The 19,006-nt window shown below is 45.7% G+C and overlaps 2 protein-coding genes across 2 annotated transcripts; both read right to left on the bottom strand.

Moving 5' to 3' along the window:
* Positions 1 to 1,589: 1,589 nt before the first annotated feature.
* Positions 1,590 to 3,665, bottom strand: LOC142666816 (nuclear factor 7, brain-like). Its single transcript, XM_075847023.1, has one exon. The coding sequence runs from the start codon at positions 3,663 to 3,665 to the stop codon at positions 2,109 to 2,111; it is 1,557 nt and encodes a 518-aa protein (XP_075703138.1). The 3' UTR covers positions 1,590 to 2,108.
* Positions 3,666 to 7,848: 4,183 nt separating this feature from the next.
* LOC142665545 (uncharacterized) lies at positions 7,849 to 18,850 on the bottom strand. The gene is made up of 3 exons (XM_075845251.1): positions 17,190 to 18,850; positions 11,833 to 11,990; positions 7,849 to 10,775 (listed from the first exon to the last, which is right to left on the bottom strand). Exons 1-3 carry the CDS (start codon positions 18,773 to 18,775, stop codon positions 9,142 to 9,144), a joined length of 3,378 nt encoding a protein of 1,125 aa, XP_075701366.1. The 5' UTR covers positions 18,776 to 18,850; the 3' UTR covers positions 7,849 to 9,141.
* Between the last annotated feature and the right edge of the window lie 156 nt (positions 18,851 to 19,006).

Consider the following 19,006-nt stretch of genomic DNA (forward strand, 5'->3'; position numbering starts at 1 on the left):
TAGTGTGTGGTGGTATTATGTGAGCAGTGTATGGCGGTATTATGTGAGCAGTGTATGGCGGTATTATGTGAGCAGTGTATGGTGGTATTATATGAGCAGTGTATGGTGGTATTATGTGAGTAGTGTGTGGTGGTATTATGTGAGCAGTGTATGGTGGTATTATGTGAGTAGTGTGTGGTGGTATTATGTGAGTAGTGTATGGTGGTATTATGTGATCAGTGTGTGGTGGTATTATATGAGCAGTGTATGGCGGTATTATGTGAGCAGTGTATGGCGGTATTATGTGAGCAGTGTATGGCGGTATTATGTGATCAGTGTGTGGTGGTATTATGTGAGCAGTGTATGGTGGTATTATATGAGCAGTGTATGGTGGTATTATGTGAGTAGTGTATGGTGGTATTATGTGAGCAGTGTATGGCGGTATTATGTGAGCAGTGTATGGTGGTATTATGTGAGCAGTGTATGGCGGTATTATGTGAGTAGTGTATGGTGGTATTATGTGAGCAGTGTATGGCGGTATTATGTGAGCAGTGTATGATGGTATTATGTGAGCAGTGTGTGGCGGTATTATGTGAGCAGTGTGTGGTGGTATTATGTGAGCAGTGTATGGTGGTATTATGTGAGCAGTGTATGGCGGTATTATGTGATCAGTGTGTGGCGGTATTATGTGAGCAGTGTGTGGTGGTATTATGTGAGCAGTGTATGGTGGTATTATGTGAGCAGTGTATGGCGGTATTATGTGAGCAGTGTATGGTGGTATTATGTGAGCACTGTATATAGGTATTATATGAGCACTGTATGGTGGTATTATGTGAGCACTGTATGGTGGTATTATGTGAGCAGTGTATGGCGGTATTATGTGATCAGTGTGTGGTGGTATTATGTGAGCAATGTATTGCGGTTTTTATATGAGCAGTGTATGGCGGTATTATGTGAGCAGTGTATGGCGGTATTATGTGAGCAGTGTATGGCGGTATTATGTGAGCAGTGTATGGTGGTATTATGTGATCAGTGTGTGGTGGTATTATGTGAGCAGTGTATGGTGGTATTATGTGAGCAGTGTATGGTGGTATTATGTGAGCAGTGTGTGGTGGTATTATGTGAGCAGTGTATGGCGGTATTATGTGAGCAGTGTATGGCGGTATTATGTGAGCAGTGTATGGCGGTATTATGTGATCAGTGTGTGGTGGTATTATGTGAGCAATGTATTGCGGTTTTTATATGAGCAGTGTATGGCGGTATTATGTGAGCAGTGTATGGCGGTATTATGTGAGCAGTGTATGGCGGTATTATGTGAGCAGTGTATGGTGGTATTATGTGATCAGTGTGTGGTGGTATTATGTGAGCAGTGTATGGTGGTATTATGTGAGCAGTGTATGGTGGTATTATGTGAGCAGTGTGTGGTGGTATTATGTGAGCAGTGTATGGCGGTATTATGTGAGCAGTGTATGGCGGTATTATGTGAGCAGTGTATGGCGGTATTATGTGAGCAGTGTGTGGCGGTATTATGTGAGCAGTGTATGGCGGTATTATGTGAGCAGTGTATGGCGGTATTATGTGAGTAGTGTGTGGTGGTATTATGTGAGTAGTGTGTGGTGGTATTATGTGAGCAGTGTATGGCGGTATTATGTGAGCAGTGTATGGTGGTATTATGTGAGCAGTGTATGGTGGTATTATGTGAGCAGTGTATGGTGGTATTATGTGAGCACTGTATGTTGGTATTATGTGAGCAGTGTACGGTGGTATTATTTGATCACTGTCAGGTGATATTTACATTGTGTGGCACTGCTACTTAGGCACTGTACAGTACATTATGTTTGCAATGTACGGTGGTGGTACTGTATAGCATTGTTATTTAGGCAACTGTATGGAAATATTATTTGGCCAACATTAGGCCCTGTTTGGTACACTGTATAGTAGTACAAAATATAAGGGGGGACGCCAGCATGAAGTACTGCACATGATCAGACATATATTGATTACTAGAATTGCTTCCTTTCGAGAGAGAACAGTTCAGGTTGTGGGAAGCCATTAGAGGTGGGGGGTCACTGTCGTGAATGTATCCAGCACCTAGAGAAATAATCTCTGACCAGAGTCTGCTCGGTCCTCTAGCTTTTGATTTTGACCCAGGCTGCATAGTCATTACTATTTAACCAGAATGAAGCATGTAGAGGGCTTGTAAAGGTTGCAGTGAAGGTGTGCAGGTGTCTGATGGGGTCACCCAGCTGATAAAAGGACAATTGCCCGGCCTCATAATCTAGATAGACCCCAAACCTCTGACAATATAATTTACTGCACAAGTGGACAACGTTACACTGGTCCACTGCTAAACACTGGTTATAATTCCTGCACAATGCCCAGGATGTCCCACGGACACCATTTCTACAGGGATAGCTCATACCCAACCTCCAGTTCCCCGACTTACTGGTGTCGACCTCCCAGTAATGTTGCCCAGATGAAAAACTCTGGATGCTTAAAATCCCATTTTCAGGAAATATTTCCATGGAAATAGGCCGCTTTTGGTCTCGGTAAGTCAATGTTACGGTCTTCAAGTCTTCTGATATACATAGATTATTAGCAGCCAGGTTTACATCCAAGGAGAGGTCCGTAGGGTCCATCAAAAACAGCCAGGCGTTGACATGGGTCATCACATCAGATAATTGTTTGTGTATGGTCTTCTTGATCAGCTCTTCATCTAGGTCACTTGTATCTTCAGCCTTCAGATCACGTAGATCTTGATCATCCTCTTGACCACAATGGGCCATGCTCTCAAATTTTGGGTCTTGTAAGACGGTTATGGGATCAGTCATCTTACAAAGTTGCTCGATTTGACCCATTTTCCCGGACAGATGTTTTTTCTTTATCTCCAGCTGTCGAATTAGATCCAAGATTAAGATTGACACCTGTTCTTTCTGCCGAGATATCTCACTCACGATTCTTCTTTCCAGGTCTTCAAGTTGTCTTCTGAGGTCTATGAACAGCGCGGTGACTTTACCTTTCATTTTAGCTGCTTTTTCCTCCTCTTTTCTCAGGTGCGTGTGTTGATTCTGGATTTTTTTCTCAGTCTCCTTTTTCTCAGAGGTTATTTTCTCCAGAACATTTATCAGTTTCTTCTTCTTCTCCTTTGTGGCCTCCTCCAAAGACTGAACCTGGTGGCCATTGTGGTCTCCATCAACCCGACAGTAAACACAGATACACACCTCATCTTTGGAGCAGTAATATTCCAGAATCTTCTTGTGGACGGAGCATTTTCGGTTCTCCAGGGAATTGGTGGGGTCAATCATTACATGTTCTGAGGACTTGCTGTGAACTTTCAGGTGTTCACCACATAGAGAAGCTTCACACATCACACAGGACTTCACCGCAGGTACCGGACAGTGCAGACAGTAGCTGCAGGTGACCCCAGCTTCTCCTTGCTGCATTGGGCCAGGTCGGAAATGCTCCGCTAGACTTTTCAGAGTAACATTTCTGTACAATGAAGGGCGATTATTGAATATCTGCCTGCAGTCCGGACATCTATAAGGTCTCGAGCCCCTCTGCGAATTCAGCGCACGATCAATACACCCGCGGCAGAAGTTGTGTCCGCAACTGAGGGTGACGGGATTGGTATAAACGCTCAGGCAGATGGAGCAGCTCAGCTCGTCCCTCAGATCAGCGGACGCCATGCTTGACTACAACGAAACTGAAACTTCTCCACCTGCATCCTGTATGGTAAAGAATTTCAGAAGCGGGTGGAGACCATTTAACCCCTCAAAGACCAGACACAGTCTACAGACTTTTTGTAAGGAGTTGGTTTCACGGCTATAAATTTGTCATTTGTCCATGTGATAGATGGCCATAGACTAAAGTTTTATATTGCGTTATCCCCTCCCCCTATTGGCGGTACATTAAGACCTGCTTGTTCCTGCACATGATAGAAACAATAATAAAGGGGTTGTCCAGGATTACAGAAACAGCGCCACTCTTGTCCATGGGCTGTGTCTGGTATTGCAGTTTTTAAGTGTGGCTGAACTGCAATACCAGACACAGCCCATGGACAAGGGGGGCGCTGCTTCTGAAACAATAAGAAAACTCATTCTAATGCTGGACAACCCCTTTGAGCAATTCCCTAATATATTCTGCAAGGTCACTTTAAAGCAGAGGTCTCATCCCCTCCTCCGCTCTCAGATTTCTGTATACTTAGGCAGCTTTGCTGTTAACCCCTTCCCGCCGCCGCCAGTTTTAATTTTTGTTTGTTCCTCTGCACCTTCACATGGTTTTCTATTTTTCCGTCCACATAGCCGTGTAAGGGGTTTTTGTTCACGGTGTTCGCTGTCTGGTATTTAAAAAAAAAAAATAATGTTTTACTACTTTTACAAATTTGCTTTGTGTCGCCATAATCTGAGACCTATAACTTTTATAACTTTTCATTGATGGAGCGGTGGACACCCATTGTCATGATAGGTGAGGGTCCCAGTGTTCAGACCACCATCGATCAGACAGTTATTATCTGTGGATAGGTGATAAATGATGATTATGGAAAAATCCCTTTAATAGGAGGACCAAGATGGCAGACATGGGGAACTTCGATGACACCCCCTCTGTCTAACGGCCTAAATGCCAAGGTCTCTATTGACCACGGCTTCTAAGTGGTTAAACGGCCAGTTATATCCCATCCCGGAAAGTACAGCGAAGTGTCAGCTCTGATATACAGCTAACTCCATGCCCCCCCCCCCCCCCCCACCGCGTCCGGAGTATGACATTTACCTCAAAAGATGGGAAGGTTTTAAAGATGTTGGGAAAGCTGGGTGACAAAGGGAAGCTGTAATGTCGGCCCTCGTACACGTACGGGATAAGCGTTAGGGTATGTGCACACACACTAATTACGTCCGTAATTGACGGACGTATTTCGGCCGCAAGTCCCGGACCGAACACAGTGCAGGGAGCCGGGCTCCTAGCATCATAGTTATGTACGATGCTAGGAGTCCCTGCCTCGCTGCCGGACAACTGTCCCGTACTGTAATCATGTTTTCAGTACGGGACAGTTGTCCTGCAGAGAGGCAGGGACTCCTAGCGTCGTACATAACTATGATGCTAGGAGCCCGGCTCCCTGCACTGTGTTTGGTCCAGGACTTGCGGCCGAAATACGTCCGTCAATTACGGACGTAATTAGTGTGTGTGCACATACCCTTATAGGGAAGTATGGAGCGTGCTCACGGGCTGAGCGCGCCCTGTACTCAGTGGGTGTCAGCTGTGTTTTACAGCTGACACCCAGGACTAATGGCCAGGAACAGCGATCGCGATTCCACGGGTGGAACTACAACCGTGACAGCTGCGATTGGGTCCAGAGGCTGAGGGGGTGCAGGAACGTTGTTGCTTGTGGGTAAAATCAAGGTGGTGGTCTTCTATCTTCTAATGTTTTTTCTTCTCAGAATATTTGCTATCTGACACTGCTGTCCAGAGTGTTAAATTATTCCTGCTCCAATATTTATATAGTACTACCAAGTGCCCCCAGAAATATAGTGTCATACACCTAGTGCCCCCAGAGATTATAGTGTCATACACCTAGTGCCCCCAGAGATTATAGTGTCATACACCTAGTGCCCCCAGAGATTATAGTGTCATACACCTAGTGCCCACAGAGATTATAGTGTCATACACCTAGTGCCCACAGAGATTAGTGTCACACACCTAGTGCCCCCAGAGATTATAGTGTCACACACCTAGTGCTCCCAGAGATTATAGTGTCATACACCTAGTGTCCCCAGAGATTATAGTGTCATACACCTTGTGCCCCCAGAGATTATAGTGTCACACACCTTGTGCCCCCAGAGATTAGTGTCACACACCTAGTGCCCCCAGAGATTATAGTGTCACACACCTAGTGCTCCCAGAGATTATAGTGTCATACACCTAGTGCCCCCAGAGATTATAGTGTCATACACCTTGTGCCCCCAGAGATTATAGTGTCACACACCTAGTGCCCCCAGAGATTATAGTGTCATACACCTAGTGCCCCCAGAGATTAGTGTCATACACCTAGTGCCCCCAGAGATTATAGTGTCATACACCTAGTGCCCCCAGAAATAATAGTCATACACCTAGCGCCCCCAGAGATTATAGTGTCATACACCTAGTGCCCCCAGAGATAGTGCCACAAGGAAAGTGCTCCAACAACCTGCAAATCTGCATGGCAGTATTATTTTTCAGGGTACTGTTCAGCACATTATTATTTTTGGGGGGCAGTAGTTGTGCTATACACATAGTGCCCTAAAAATATTGGCTTATAGATATTACCCCAAAATAATTGTGACATCCACAGTGCCCCTAAAAACAGTGCCATAAACGAAGGCACCATAAAGAGTGGCACATAAATAATTCCCTCAAATAGCCCCTATAAAAAGTACCACTCACATAGTGCCCATGAAAATTGTGCTTCCCAGAGTTGGTGCCACTCCGATATTGACCATAGAAATAGGGGGGTTTACTTACCTGTTCTCGTACCCATTCTGGGGCTGCTGACTCTTCCGACCTTTTATATTGCTGCAGTTCAGTTTACTGGCCACTAGGTCGGGGGGGGAGGGGGCATCCCTGGCTTGGCTATGTGGCTCTTTAAATTCGAATTAGTGTTTCATGCTGTTAAGTGCTTACCATAGGCATACCTGCCAACTCTCAAGTATCACAAAGAGGGACAACCTTCATTTATTTCAAGCCACGCCTCTAACACCACCCAATCCTCGCCTATACACACTCGATTCAGCCCACACAGTATTATGCTCCCATAGTGCCCCCAACACAGTATAATACCAAATAGCTGCCACCATACAGTATAATTCCTCAATAGCTGCCCCATACAGTATAATGCCCCTTTGGCTGCCCCTAGTGCCCACGTAGATAGTGCCACAGTGCCCATGTAGATAGTGCCCACAGTGTCCCCTGTAGATAGTGCTCCTATATAGTGCCACAGTGCCCATGTAGATAGTGCCACCCTCGTTGAATATAGGGCCAGCCTCCTGTAGATAGCGCCATTGGGACTCCCTCTAGGAGCGGAATCCCCAGCCAGAACATAGGCAGGGGATTCCACTCCTAGAGGGAACCCCTTATGTTACTGTCCATATATGGACGGGGACGTCAGGGGCTACTTCTCGAGCGGAATCCCCTGCCAGAGTGTTACCGATGCTCTGGCCAGAAATTCCGTTCTCGAAGGAGCCCCGGACGTCACTGTCCATATATGTATAGCGGAGGAGCTCCCTCTGCTCTGAACTAATGCTGAAGCAGGGAGCTGACGGTTCCCTGCTTCAGCCTAGAGTTCAACTATATCTGCATCCTCAGGACGCAGATACAGTTGACAGTGGCAGTCCGGGACATACCCCCTGCCGCCCGGGACAGTGGGACACTGCTCGAAATCCGGCACTGTCCTGTTGAATCTGGGAAGGTTGGGAGGTATGCCATAGGTGGAGATGGAGAGAATGGAGGGAATTGAAGACAAGAAGGGATTCACAGAGTGGGTCCTCTAGCAGTACAAAGTATTTCAGGAGAAGTGTGTGCTGATCTTTGGGAGGTTACAGATAGTTACATAGTGGGAGAAGCAGGGTCCCTAGAAGCACAGAGTATTTCAGGAGAGGAGTGTGCTGATCTTGTGTAACATCACAGACTGATAGTGGAATGAGCACATAGTGGAAGTTGCATGGTCGACCCAGCAGTATAGAGTATTTAAGGAGATGAATGTGCTGATCTTGTGGTAGGACACCAAATAGAGCAAATAATACAAAACTGCTCATAATATAATAAATCCCATATAATAATCTCGGGACACAGGTTTTGGAGATAATATATGTCCGATTTATTGATCTTTACAAGAAACTGAAAAATGTTGATATAAAATACAATTATATAAAGGAAATCACAAGAGGAGGATACACAGGACTGTAGTGCTACCAAACCATTCTGGACACAAGAGCTGACAGTCTGGAGATGCAGGAGTTCATTACACATAACATCTTGGATCATAATATAAATCCCCCCTTACTGCCCGATTGCCAAGAGTTCTGGGTGTTTTATACATATGCAGTCAGGTTTGTTACCCTCCATTCTGCTCCACCTTTAATCAGACCTAACACATGTATACAGAGGTGTAGCTAGGTTCTCCAGCACCCGGCAAAGATTCAGTTTGGCACCGCCCCATTAAGGCCTCATGCACATGGCAGTAAAAATCGTACTCCCATTTTGTATGGGAGTACGGGCCAGAAATGCGTCCGGCGGCCAGCGGCCGACCGTGCCCGTAACCGCGACCTGTGGTTACGGGCACAGCCATGTGCATGGGGCCTAACTTCTTTGTAACTCGAGCATAAAACCATTTGTACATTTTACAAGCGATAAAGTTCTATAAAGTAGTTATCATAACAATAAATGAAAAGAAAATACATTTAAGAGGTGAGTGCCGGACTAAAACAGATTGTATAAGGCTAATGAGACTATATGGGGACATAATGAATACCCCACCTTGCAGATAGTGCCAAACAGCCCTCCTATATATAGTGCCCCACAGCTACCTTGTAGATAGTGCCACACAGCCCCCTTGTTTATAGTGCCACAGAGCCCCCTTGTAGATAGTGCCACACAGTCACCTTGTAGATAGTGCCACACAGTCACCTTGTAGATAGTGCCACACAGCCCCCTTGTTTATAGTGCCACAGAGCCCCCTTGTAGATAGTATCACACAGCTACCTTGTAGATAGTGCTACACAGCTCCCTTGTTTATAGTGCCAAAGAGCCCCCTTGTAGATAGTGCCACACAGTCACCTTGTAGATAGTGCCACAGAGCCCCCTTGTTTATAGTGCCACAAAGCCCCCTTGTAGATAGTGCCACACAGTCACCTTGTAGATAGTGCCACACAGCCCCCCTTGTACATATTGCCACACTCCCTCCTTGTAGATACTGCCACACAGCCCCCTTGTAGATAGTTACACCCCACCCTGTACATAGCACCATAGGAGCTCCCTCTAGGAGTGGAATACCTGGCCAGAGCGTCGGCAACGCCATCTATCTCTGATATCTATCTATGTATATATTATTTTATAGTAATACTACTGTATGGGGCCACTTGGAGCATACATTAGGGAACTGCATTCACACCCCGATGTGATGTTATTATATGGTCATTACTCATGTTTCTCAAGTTCTTTTAACTTTTTGTAACATATTATTCTCACCCTACAATAATCTTGGTCTTTACTCCCATACACCCAGAATGCAGCATGGAGGGGCTCGGTGAAGGTGGTGGTGAAGGTGTATAAGTGTCTGACGGGGTCGGACAGCTCATAGAAGGACAACTGCCCGGCCTCATAATCCAGATAAATCCTCAATCTATGGCAGGAAATATTCTGTGGTAATCTGGTGTGTTTACTGTCATGCCTCATAATGAATTTATTATTAAACCCCCATAAACCCCAAGACTTACTATTGTCCCCAATGACCGAGGGGTCCCCCTTTCTCTCTATACTGGGATAACAAATCCCAACCACCCAACCTCCCGATTTACTAATCTCCACTTCCCAATGATGTTGTCCTGAAGAAAAACTCTCATTGCTTAAGACTTGATAGCACTGGAACCTCTGAGGTGTTTCTTGACGATTCTGGCTTTCTTCTGACCAAGAGACGGTCTTCAAGTCCTCCGATAGACGTACGTTATTAGCTGCTGTGTCTACGTCCAGCAGTAAATCTGTAGGTTCCTGCACGTTGAAGACTCCCTGCGCAATGTTCATCATATTAGATAAACCTACAAGTAAAATCTGCTCGTTTAGATCCTCATCCAGATCGCCTATGACATACGGCTCTTGATCATACTCATCATCTTCCACCAACATATCACAAAAGTCATTTCTTTGAGATTCCTGTATGACCGTAAGTGGGTCATGAATGTTACACATCTGCTCAATGTGGTCCATCTTACTGTACATCTCGTCCTTCTCAATTTCCAAATGTTTGATCAGATCCAAGAGTGAGAGTGACACTTGTTCTTCTTGTCTGGTGACCTCTCTCAGGACTCTGTTGACCAGAACCTCCAGCTGTTCCCTCATGTTGATAAGCATGGTGTTGAGTCTTTCAATAATACCCGACGCCTTTGCACGACTTTTATTGTGGTGCCTCCTCAGGCTTTGGATTTTTTCCTCAGCCCTTTCCCTCTTGGAAGACAATTTTTCTAGGTTGTTTCTGAAGGTCTCCTTTTTACTCTTGGCCGCATCTTCCAGTGACTGTACGGGATGACCATTGCGCTCACAATCTTCCTTGCATGACACACACAGACATACAGAGTCCACAGGGCAGAAATACTTTAGGATCTTCTTGTGGACGGAGCATTTTCTGTTCCCCATGAATGTTGGGGGTTCAGAGAAGACGTGTTTTGGTGACTTATTGTGGAATCTCAGATGATTGCCACATAGGAGGGCTTCACAGTGCTGGCAGCAAATAACAGCAGGTACATGAACCGGGATACAGTAGGAACAGAAGACGTTGGCTTTCTCACAATCTATTTGCCGGAAACGCTCAGCTAGGTTACTCAAGTTAGAGTTCTTCCTTAGTGCAGGACGTTCTTGCAGATCTTCTCTACAGTCAGGGCAGGTGTAGACTCCGGCTTCATCCCGAGTATCCAACGCATCAGTTATACACTCCAGGCAGAAGTTGTGCCCACATCTCAGGGTGACGGGATCTGTATAGATGTTCAGGCAGATGGAGCAGCTCAGCTCGTCCCTCAGATCACCAGACGCCATCTCTGATCGCTGGAGTGAGAAGTGACCTGAAGAAATTCCACACACGATCAGTACTTGGTGAGGAGACGTTGTTGGAATTTGCATAATTCAAGGGTCAAAGAACTGAAATGGTTTTACAAAGAAACTGAAGCGTTATTATTGATATTTCGCTCGTTTTCCTGGTTCAAAGGAACGAAGAGAGATAGAGATCTCCTCGTCCATCTCAATTGGTTAAATAAGGTCTCAAAATTAGGGGGGGGGGGCTGAAGAACATGAACTCAGGGCTAAACTTTAAGCTTCTGGAAAGGGTATCTGATTATAGAGGGTCTAAGTACTAGTGTGGTAGAGCTTTACACCTGCATGCTCAGCTGACCTGTGTCCATGTTTGTGAAGGAGATAGATGTCGGCCAAAGAAGTTTTCGGCCAACAACTTATCTAAAGTGGCCCATATACTTTATAGATAGCTGTTGGCTGACATTGCTCTCATCTCCCCCATATACAATGGGGAGAGGGGAGTAAACCACTGCCAGGCTCCTCTTCCAACTTGCCCAATACGGCAGGAACCCCCATACACATAAGTTGCCCGGAGTCGCCGAAATCAGCCGGGTTGGCCAAATTTCATCTAATGTGTATTGGCACCTTACAATAATGTATGTAGATAATGGTGTCCCGCTGATCTGAGAACTTTAATCAATTAGCCCATAATCTGTGGAATGAGGAGAATGTGGAGGGAACTCATTTTGAGGTTGATCGATTTCTGAAGACTACTTGAAATTCTTTACTTTGCCTGTGATAGATCTAGTGTAATCTTCAATATTACCTGAGATTTATATTGAGGAGAATAACCAACCCTCTGATTTTCACCAGGGACCATTGAAGACATCAGCTCAGGGGACTAGCAGGTTTCAGCCCTAATGGTGGCCATAGACATGAGATACTTGGCCATCTATCCCACTCTCCCTATGACAAACCTTTATGCTCGGCCAATCCCACCATGCATGTCTATTGGGGAGATAGCTGGGCATTTAGATAGTATGGCCACCTTAGATGTTTGATTTTCTGTGTAGACATTGGGTGGTGACCACTTTTAGAACATCTTCTCACTTGGTAATAGATGAAGATGTGTAGGAGGCAAATGGTAGATAAGATCAAGTTCAATAGGCTCACAACCATGAGAAAACCCAAGTATGGGACCAGAGTCAAGGGCCAAGCCAAGTCTCTGAGGCCAAAGAACCACAGAAGGATCTGAAGAAATGCTAGTACTACAAGGGCAGGCAACCTATTGCTCTATCACGAGGAAACATCAAGATAGGGAACTTCGACTGGTGGGTAAAAGAAGACGACAGATACCACCAAGCTATACGGTAACATTGGGGATTGTCATCACAACTTACGGACACCGCAGACCCATGTCACCTTCCTCACTGGCAGACGTCTCAACTCCGTCACATTTTACTGTACCTCCCCTCTCCCGCCACCTTCTACCGTACCCTTACAACTTTCGAAAACCTTTGCTCTATGTCGGGTCATTTGCGGCATGCCCTCTCCGTCACCTACAGCCTACACATCTCTCCAGCAGAAGACTCACACCCTTTCTACTTGTCCAAATGGGAGGTAGACTTTAATCTTAGCTTCACTGCAGACCACCGTACTCGGATGTATACCATCACACATAAATTACAGAGTCCCCTCCAAACTCCATAGTTTCTCCCATGAGCTGGAGGTGTGGTACCCAAGTGGGCGACCTTTTACATAACTTTTGGAGCTGCCCAAAGCGGACTGCCTTTTGGGACACTGTCTGGCGGGTCACTTCGAAATTCACTGATTTTGCTCTCCCCAAATCTCCTGACCTCTTCCTGCTTCATCTGTGTGACATCCCCATCTCCACCTATAAGAAATCGGTTGTACACCACTTGGTTAACCCAGCACGTGCGTGCATCCCGGCAGCAAGTTGACCCACCTACAACACACCTTTGGTTTCAGAAGATCCAAGAAGTGAACCGTATGGAGGAACTCACGGCCTCTTTATGGGACACCCATGACAAATTCTTGCGCTCCTGGCTCTACTGGTTGAGCTTTGAGAACTCTCCGGAATATTTCTCTTTGATATCCTAATGTAGCACCTAGATTGTTTTTTTTTTTCTCTTCCCATCCTTTTTTATTTCGTTTTCTTTCCTGTCCTTCCATAGGACCATTTCTATGACTCAATACCGGCGATCACCTTGATCTCTGTTCTTTTGATTATCCTTCACGACGGTCTGTTACTCTAGGTTTTGTCTTTTACTCTTTTATCGCCTTTGATAACACAAAACTGAATTTATTTAAAAAAAAATCACTGGAGTTGGTAAGGAAGACATGAATTCCATAATTTGTTCCCACCTTGAAGAATGGGAGAGGGGGGGGGGGGTCAGGAGACCCCATTTTCTGATAGGTGGAGGTCACAGAGATGAAGCCCTTACCCCTCAGACATTTATGGCCTATCCTATAAATGTTTAAAGAGGATCTGTCCCCTCTCCTGACATGTTTAATTTACTAAATACTTGTATTCCCCATATAATAATTCCGGAACATCTTTCCTTAGAACTCTGTGTTGTGCCGTTCCTCAGTTATTCCTCCTAGAATTGTATGAATAAATTGAAAACTGGGTTTGTAGGGTGTGTCCCTACCCAGGCTGACAATGTCCAATCAGTGCTGACCCTGAGGCTGTGTAGGGACACACCCCTTTGATAAGGCGAATGGTAGGACCCAGTTGTCAATTTATTATATATTTCTAGGAGGAATAACAGAGGAATGTCACAATATAGAGATCTAAGAAAATCAGTTTTACAGAATTGTTATTTAGTGGGGAATATAAGTATTTACTAAAATAGACATGACAGATGACAAGTCCTCCTTAAAGGGGGAAACATTGGGCGCATGTATCAGTATCTGGGAACGGTGGGTCAGTAAAGTCGGTGTTACATTAACTGCTGTGTACGTGACGCTCGCTCTCTCATTTCAATGAACTTTTAACCGAAACTTGTTTATCTTCATTCTTCAGGGTAATAAAAGGGCAATGCTCTAGTAAATGGAGGAAAATATGTGAATGCCGTACAGAACAGGTTCAACAGTTCCAGGTCAGATTTACTGTAATATGAAGTAATTCTGGTCTGATATTTGTAGACTTGGAGAAAGAACAGAGTGACGAGGCACAACAATGTTTCTGGCACGCAAGTTACTTTTCGTGGAGCCAAGTGACCTACCAACCACTTGGGCCTTCCACAAATGCACGCTTTATAGCCTGTGCCATCAACAGATGCCCCCATTACAGTTTGCACCAGTCACAGATGCCCCTGTTGCAGCCTCAGACGCCCTCCTTGCCCATATCTTAGGTGGTGGTGGTACCAGTGCCACCACTGCCCGGCCTCAGCCACCAGTACTGCAGCTCCTGGTTGGTGGTAGCACTGATTCTGTCGCTACTAAGATCTTCATCCTTCGTTTTTAATGATTTAAAGAGTAATTCAATTTTTTTAAAACTTTGACATGTCATAAGTTTTGATCGGTGGGGGTCTGAGCACTGAGACCCTCACTAATCACCAAAAAATAAAGCGGCAGAAGCACCCTGGTGAGCGCTGTGCCACTTTGTTTGATTGGCTTTCCTCAGAAAGCTGAGTGAGCGGTGTACGGACTCAGGCTTTCTATTGAGCCCATACACCACTCGCTCGGCTTTCCGACAATAGCTGATCAGAAACAAAGCGGCACAGTGCTCACCCGAGCGCTCCGTGTGGGTCTCAGTGCTGGGACCCCCACCGATCAAAAGGGGGGTGATATCATGGACAAAAGTCCATGTCACCCCTTCCCCTGGGGTCACCTGAAGCCATACAGGGACAGGATGAGGATCACAAATCCTCCTCCTGTCCCTGCACGTTCCCCACTGGCCCCCTATCCTCCTCCACATGCACTGAAGTGAGAGCTGCAGATATAAGCAATTCCCACTTTTTGCTCTAACTTATTCTAGATTGCTGCTAATGCCACGATCCAATTTTTGTTTTTCAGCTACGATTTATATATAGCCTTGTTTTAGCCAGACTTAGAGCCTTTAAAGTGGCAGCTCCCTTTGCAGTGACACTGCCCCGAACTGTGCTCAGGCTAAATTGTAAGGTCTTTTTCCTGAAGGCCGAGCGCAGCTTGGGGTGAACAGGCGGCTAACACCACAATGACAAATACATTCAGATGAGGAAAACATCAATGTATAGATGGGGACAAAGAACCAAGGAGAACGTGTTAGAGACAAGGAACATTTAATGTTCTGAGTGTAAACATTGGGAACATATTGTGGAAGGCGTCTCCAGACTTCATCAACGTGGTAGGGATGTCACGATACCAGACTTTGGGCTTCGATACCGATGCTTCGTGTAGTATTGCGATTTCGATACCAATTCGATACTTTGCCAACAGTGATAATAAAAAAAAAGTTCTTACGTTTTCTGATGTGAGGCGCGAGGTGTGATGATGAATTTTGAATGTGCCTCACATTAATAGTAATTAACCCCATCATGTTTCTCAGTCATAATGGGTTAATATGTGCGGTACATGATGGGGTTAATTACTATTAATGTGAGGCACATGGAAGTTAAATTCATCACACCTTGTGCCTCATAATTAGGGCTTATTCAGACGACCGGGATATACGTCCGTGCAAGTCAATGTGTGCGTGAAAACCACTCATGTCGCACGGAAGCACTTCCGTGCGAACAGCGTGATTCGCGCAACAGCTGTCAAAAGGATGAATGAAAACAGAAAAGCACCACGTGCTTTTCTGTATACAAACATCCAAACAGAGTGTCATAATGATGGCGGCTGCGCGAAAAGCACGCAGCCGCGCATCATACGCTGATGACACACGGAGCTGTTAAGTGCTTTTTGCGCACGCAAAACGCCACGTTTTTTGCGTGTGCAAAACGCACACGCTCGTGTGATTCCAGCCTGAGTGATAGAAAGCAGTTTTTATTTTATTTTTTTACAGTGTACACATCATAAATGATGCAAAAAAATAGTTGTGCAGGTTATTACGGCCGCGCCAATACTGAATGTGTGTATATTTTATGTATTGAGACTTATTTTAATGTTTATTGTAAAAAAGGTGTATGTGTGTTTTTTTAAAATTTAGCATTACTTTATGTTTTTAAACTTTAATGTACTGGCATATATCTATATACGGATAGTACACAGGCAGTTGTTAGGACATACCTAAGTATGCCCTAACAGGAAATATGGTAGGACAGCCCTGGGGTCCTTCAATGGACCCTGGGCTGTCTGCCCATATATGGTATGTCCCTCAATCGCGTCACAGGGAATTTCTGTGATGCGATCCAGGGGCATCCCCCCTTCTCATTTTCCCCTGAATGCTACAGTCCGCTGTGATCGCAGCATTCAGGGGAATAGCGGCGGAGATGAGATTTCCCTGATCTCCGCCGTTATAGAGCGGGGCTGCGGCTGTGTAATACAACCATTGCCCCACTCCCGACAGGAAGTGCGCGCGCGGTCAGCATGAGGTGATGTGGCCGGCGCTGCACTAATGAGCGGCGGTTCAGGCACGGAGGACAGAATGTGGGGGGTGTTTTCTAGTGCGTCCGCCATGTTCTGTCTTCAGTGCCGGCGCTAATAAGTACAACGCCGGTCGCATCACCTCATGCTGACCGCGCGCACATGTCAGGACTCAGGAGCGGGGCAATGACTATTACACAGCCGCAGCCCCGCTCTTATACATTCATGTGTCACTATACTGAGCTGTGCGGCCGCACAGCTAAGTATCGAAATACATGAAATAACGATATCGAACCATTTGGGGATGCAGAGTATCGAAACAGTATGGAAGTTTCGATACATCGTGTATCCCTACAACGTGGGCTTCATTTGAGAGACAAATAGTGTTGGAGAGCGTCATGTGGACCACAGAGCAAGTCATGGACAATGGATAGACATGGGTCATCCCTGAACATGTTTACAATGACCGATAAGACTGGCATCAATCTACAACAGTCCTTCAACCTGGCCACCGGAGTATTTACAGTGCTCGTCCATAGGCCATGGCGAGATGACAACCTTAAACGTCATCTGTCCCATTGTGCTGCTGACCAGGAGTCTAACTCAAAATGAGACTATGGGGTGGAGATCAGGTTGCCACCTAAAAATACTGGCGAGGTTTATTATGTATTTTCACTTGCCGGTTTTGAGGTGTTTGACAAAGCCAGCATGTATAAATACACCCTACTACGGGTTAAAAAATAATTGGGTGTGGTTTTGGGGTGTGATGTCATACAGAGCGTGAATTTGCCACTAGGTCTGAGAGCCTCAGACTAAATATACATATTCGATGAAAGTTGGGCAAATCTCGATGTGTGTGGGGATGTCCCGACCCTCAACCATCTGTAGATGTTGGGGGAGAGAAGGATTGCTGGTAAAAATTTTTTTACTGTCACCGGCTTCCAAGTGTTTTTAGCCAGATTTCTTCTGATGACCCATCCCACCCTACCCATAATGCAGCATACAGGGACTCAATAAAAGTGGCAGTGAAGGTGTGAAGGTGTCTGATGGGGTCTCCTAGCTCATAAAAGGACAACTGCCCGGCTTCATAGTCCAGGTAGATCCTTATCTTATTACAGGACGTAACATGAGGTAACGGGATCACTTCACTGTCATGCGACACGGAATATGTCCAAAACCGGCACAAACTCCACGACTTATCGTTATTGCCCATCCACGAGTGATCTCCTCTTCTTTCTATGCTTGGATAACTCATCCCTATCATCCACCACCCAAAGTCACTGGTTTCTACATCCCAGTAGTGTCGACCCGAGGAGAAGCTCCTGGTGCTTAGAACCTGGTTATACTGGAACCTCTCGGGTGTTTGGGGCCGACTCTGGATAATATTTGAGCATGAGACAATGTTGAAGTCATCGGATATATAAATATTGTTACCGGCCGTGTTCAGATCTAGGACTACATCTGAGGGCTCCAGGGTGTAGAACCATATGTTGGCACTGGTCAGTATGTGAGATAAGCCTGTATGTAATATCTCAGAGAACAGACCTACGTCCAGATCACCTGCATCATGGACTATTTTACTGTAGATCTTACTTTCCTCCTTCTCATTGTCCTTGGTACCACAAAAGTCACCTCTTTTGGACTCTTCTTCTCGTAGGACTCTTGCTGTATCCGTCACGTTACGTAACTCCTCAACGTGACACATTTTACTATACAACTCATCCATTTTTACCTCCAGCCGCTGGATAAAATCGGAGACGGAGATGGACCACTTCTCTCCAAGCCTGGACATCTCATTGAGGACTTTGTTTTCTAGGTCATCCAGTTGTCTCCGGAGGTCAGTAAACAGAGCCATGACCTTCTGAGATAAGACAGTTGTCTTCATTGCCACTTCTTTTCGATACTCCTTTAGACCTCGGACTCTTTTCTCCAATTCTTCTCTATTTAAGGTAAGATTCCTAGAAATGTTCCTCAACACATCTCTCTTTTTCTTCACGGCTTCGTCTAACAACTCCAACTGATGTCCTCTATGTTCTCCGGCCTGGCAGCAGATGATACAGATAGGGATAGAGTCCTCAAAGCAGTAGTGCGCCAAGACCTTTTTGTGGATGGGACATTTTCTGGTGGTGGGGGGATCTACTAGAGAATGCTCCACTGATCGGTTATGTTTCTTTAAGTGATTATCACACATGGAGGTTTCACACTGGAGACATGACTTCATGGCAGGAACAGGCAGGTCACAATACGTACAGTAGATGCTGCCCACTTCTTGGTCTGGCTCCGTAGACATGAGGTGCTGAGCGATGTTACTCAGGGTGGTGTTCCTCCGCAATGCTGGACGTTCTACAAGTATCTCCCGGCAGTCCGGGCAGGTGTAGACTCCGGCTCCATCCTGAGTATCCAGAACATCTTCAATACAGTCCCGGCAGAAGTTGTGTCCACATCTCAGGGTGACGGGATCTGTATAGAGGTCCAGGCAGATGGAGCAGCTCAGCTCTTCTCTCAGATCAGTGGACGCCATTGTTGGCAGCAGGAGCGAGAAATGAAACTTAAAACCACAAAGTCTACGCCTATCTGAGAAGCCGTGACCTCTTAAAGGGACACACCCATGTTTTTGAAAAATGTTTTTGTAAGCAGTTATTTTTAGATAATACAGGAAATACTTATATCTAGAAAAGCTCAAAAGGTCTTCAGCCTCCATTCTCGGATGGTCCTTCTTTTCACTATCGGAACTGTCCCGAACCCCCCACAA

Source organism: Rhinoderma darwinii, chromosome 13, assembly GCF_050947455.1.
Source record: "Rhinoderma darwinii isolate aRhiDar2 chromosome 13, aRhiDar2.hap1, whole genome shotgun sequence".
Classification (NCBI taxonomy): Eukaryota; Metazoa; Chordata; class Amphibia; order Anura; family Rhinodermatidae; genus Rhinoderma; species Rhinoderma darwinii.

Coding starts and splice junctions, on each gene's coding strand:
- LOC142666816 (XM_075847023.1), bottom strand. CDS start 3,665: ATGGCGTCCGCTGATCTGAGGGACGAGCTGAGCTGCTCCATCTGCCTG.
- LOC142665545 (XM_075845251.1), bottom strand. CDS start 18,775: ATGGCGTCCACTGATCTGAGAGAAGAGCTGAGCTGCTCCATCTGCCTG. Junction 11,991..17,189: donor CTAAAAACACTTGGAAGCCG/GTGACAGTAAAA, acceptor CTGCCCTTGTAG/TACTAGCATTTCTTCAGATC. Junction 10,776..11,832: donor ACATCTTCATCTATTACCAA/GTGAGAAGATGT, acceptor GAATTTCTTCAG/GTCACTTCTCACTCCAGCGA.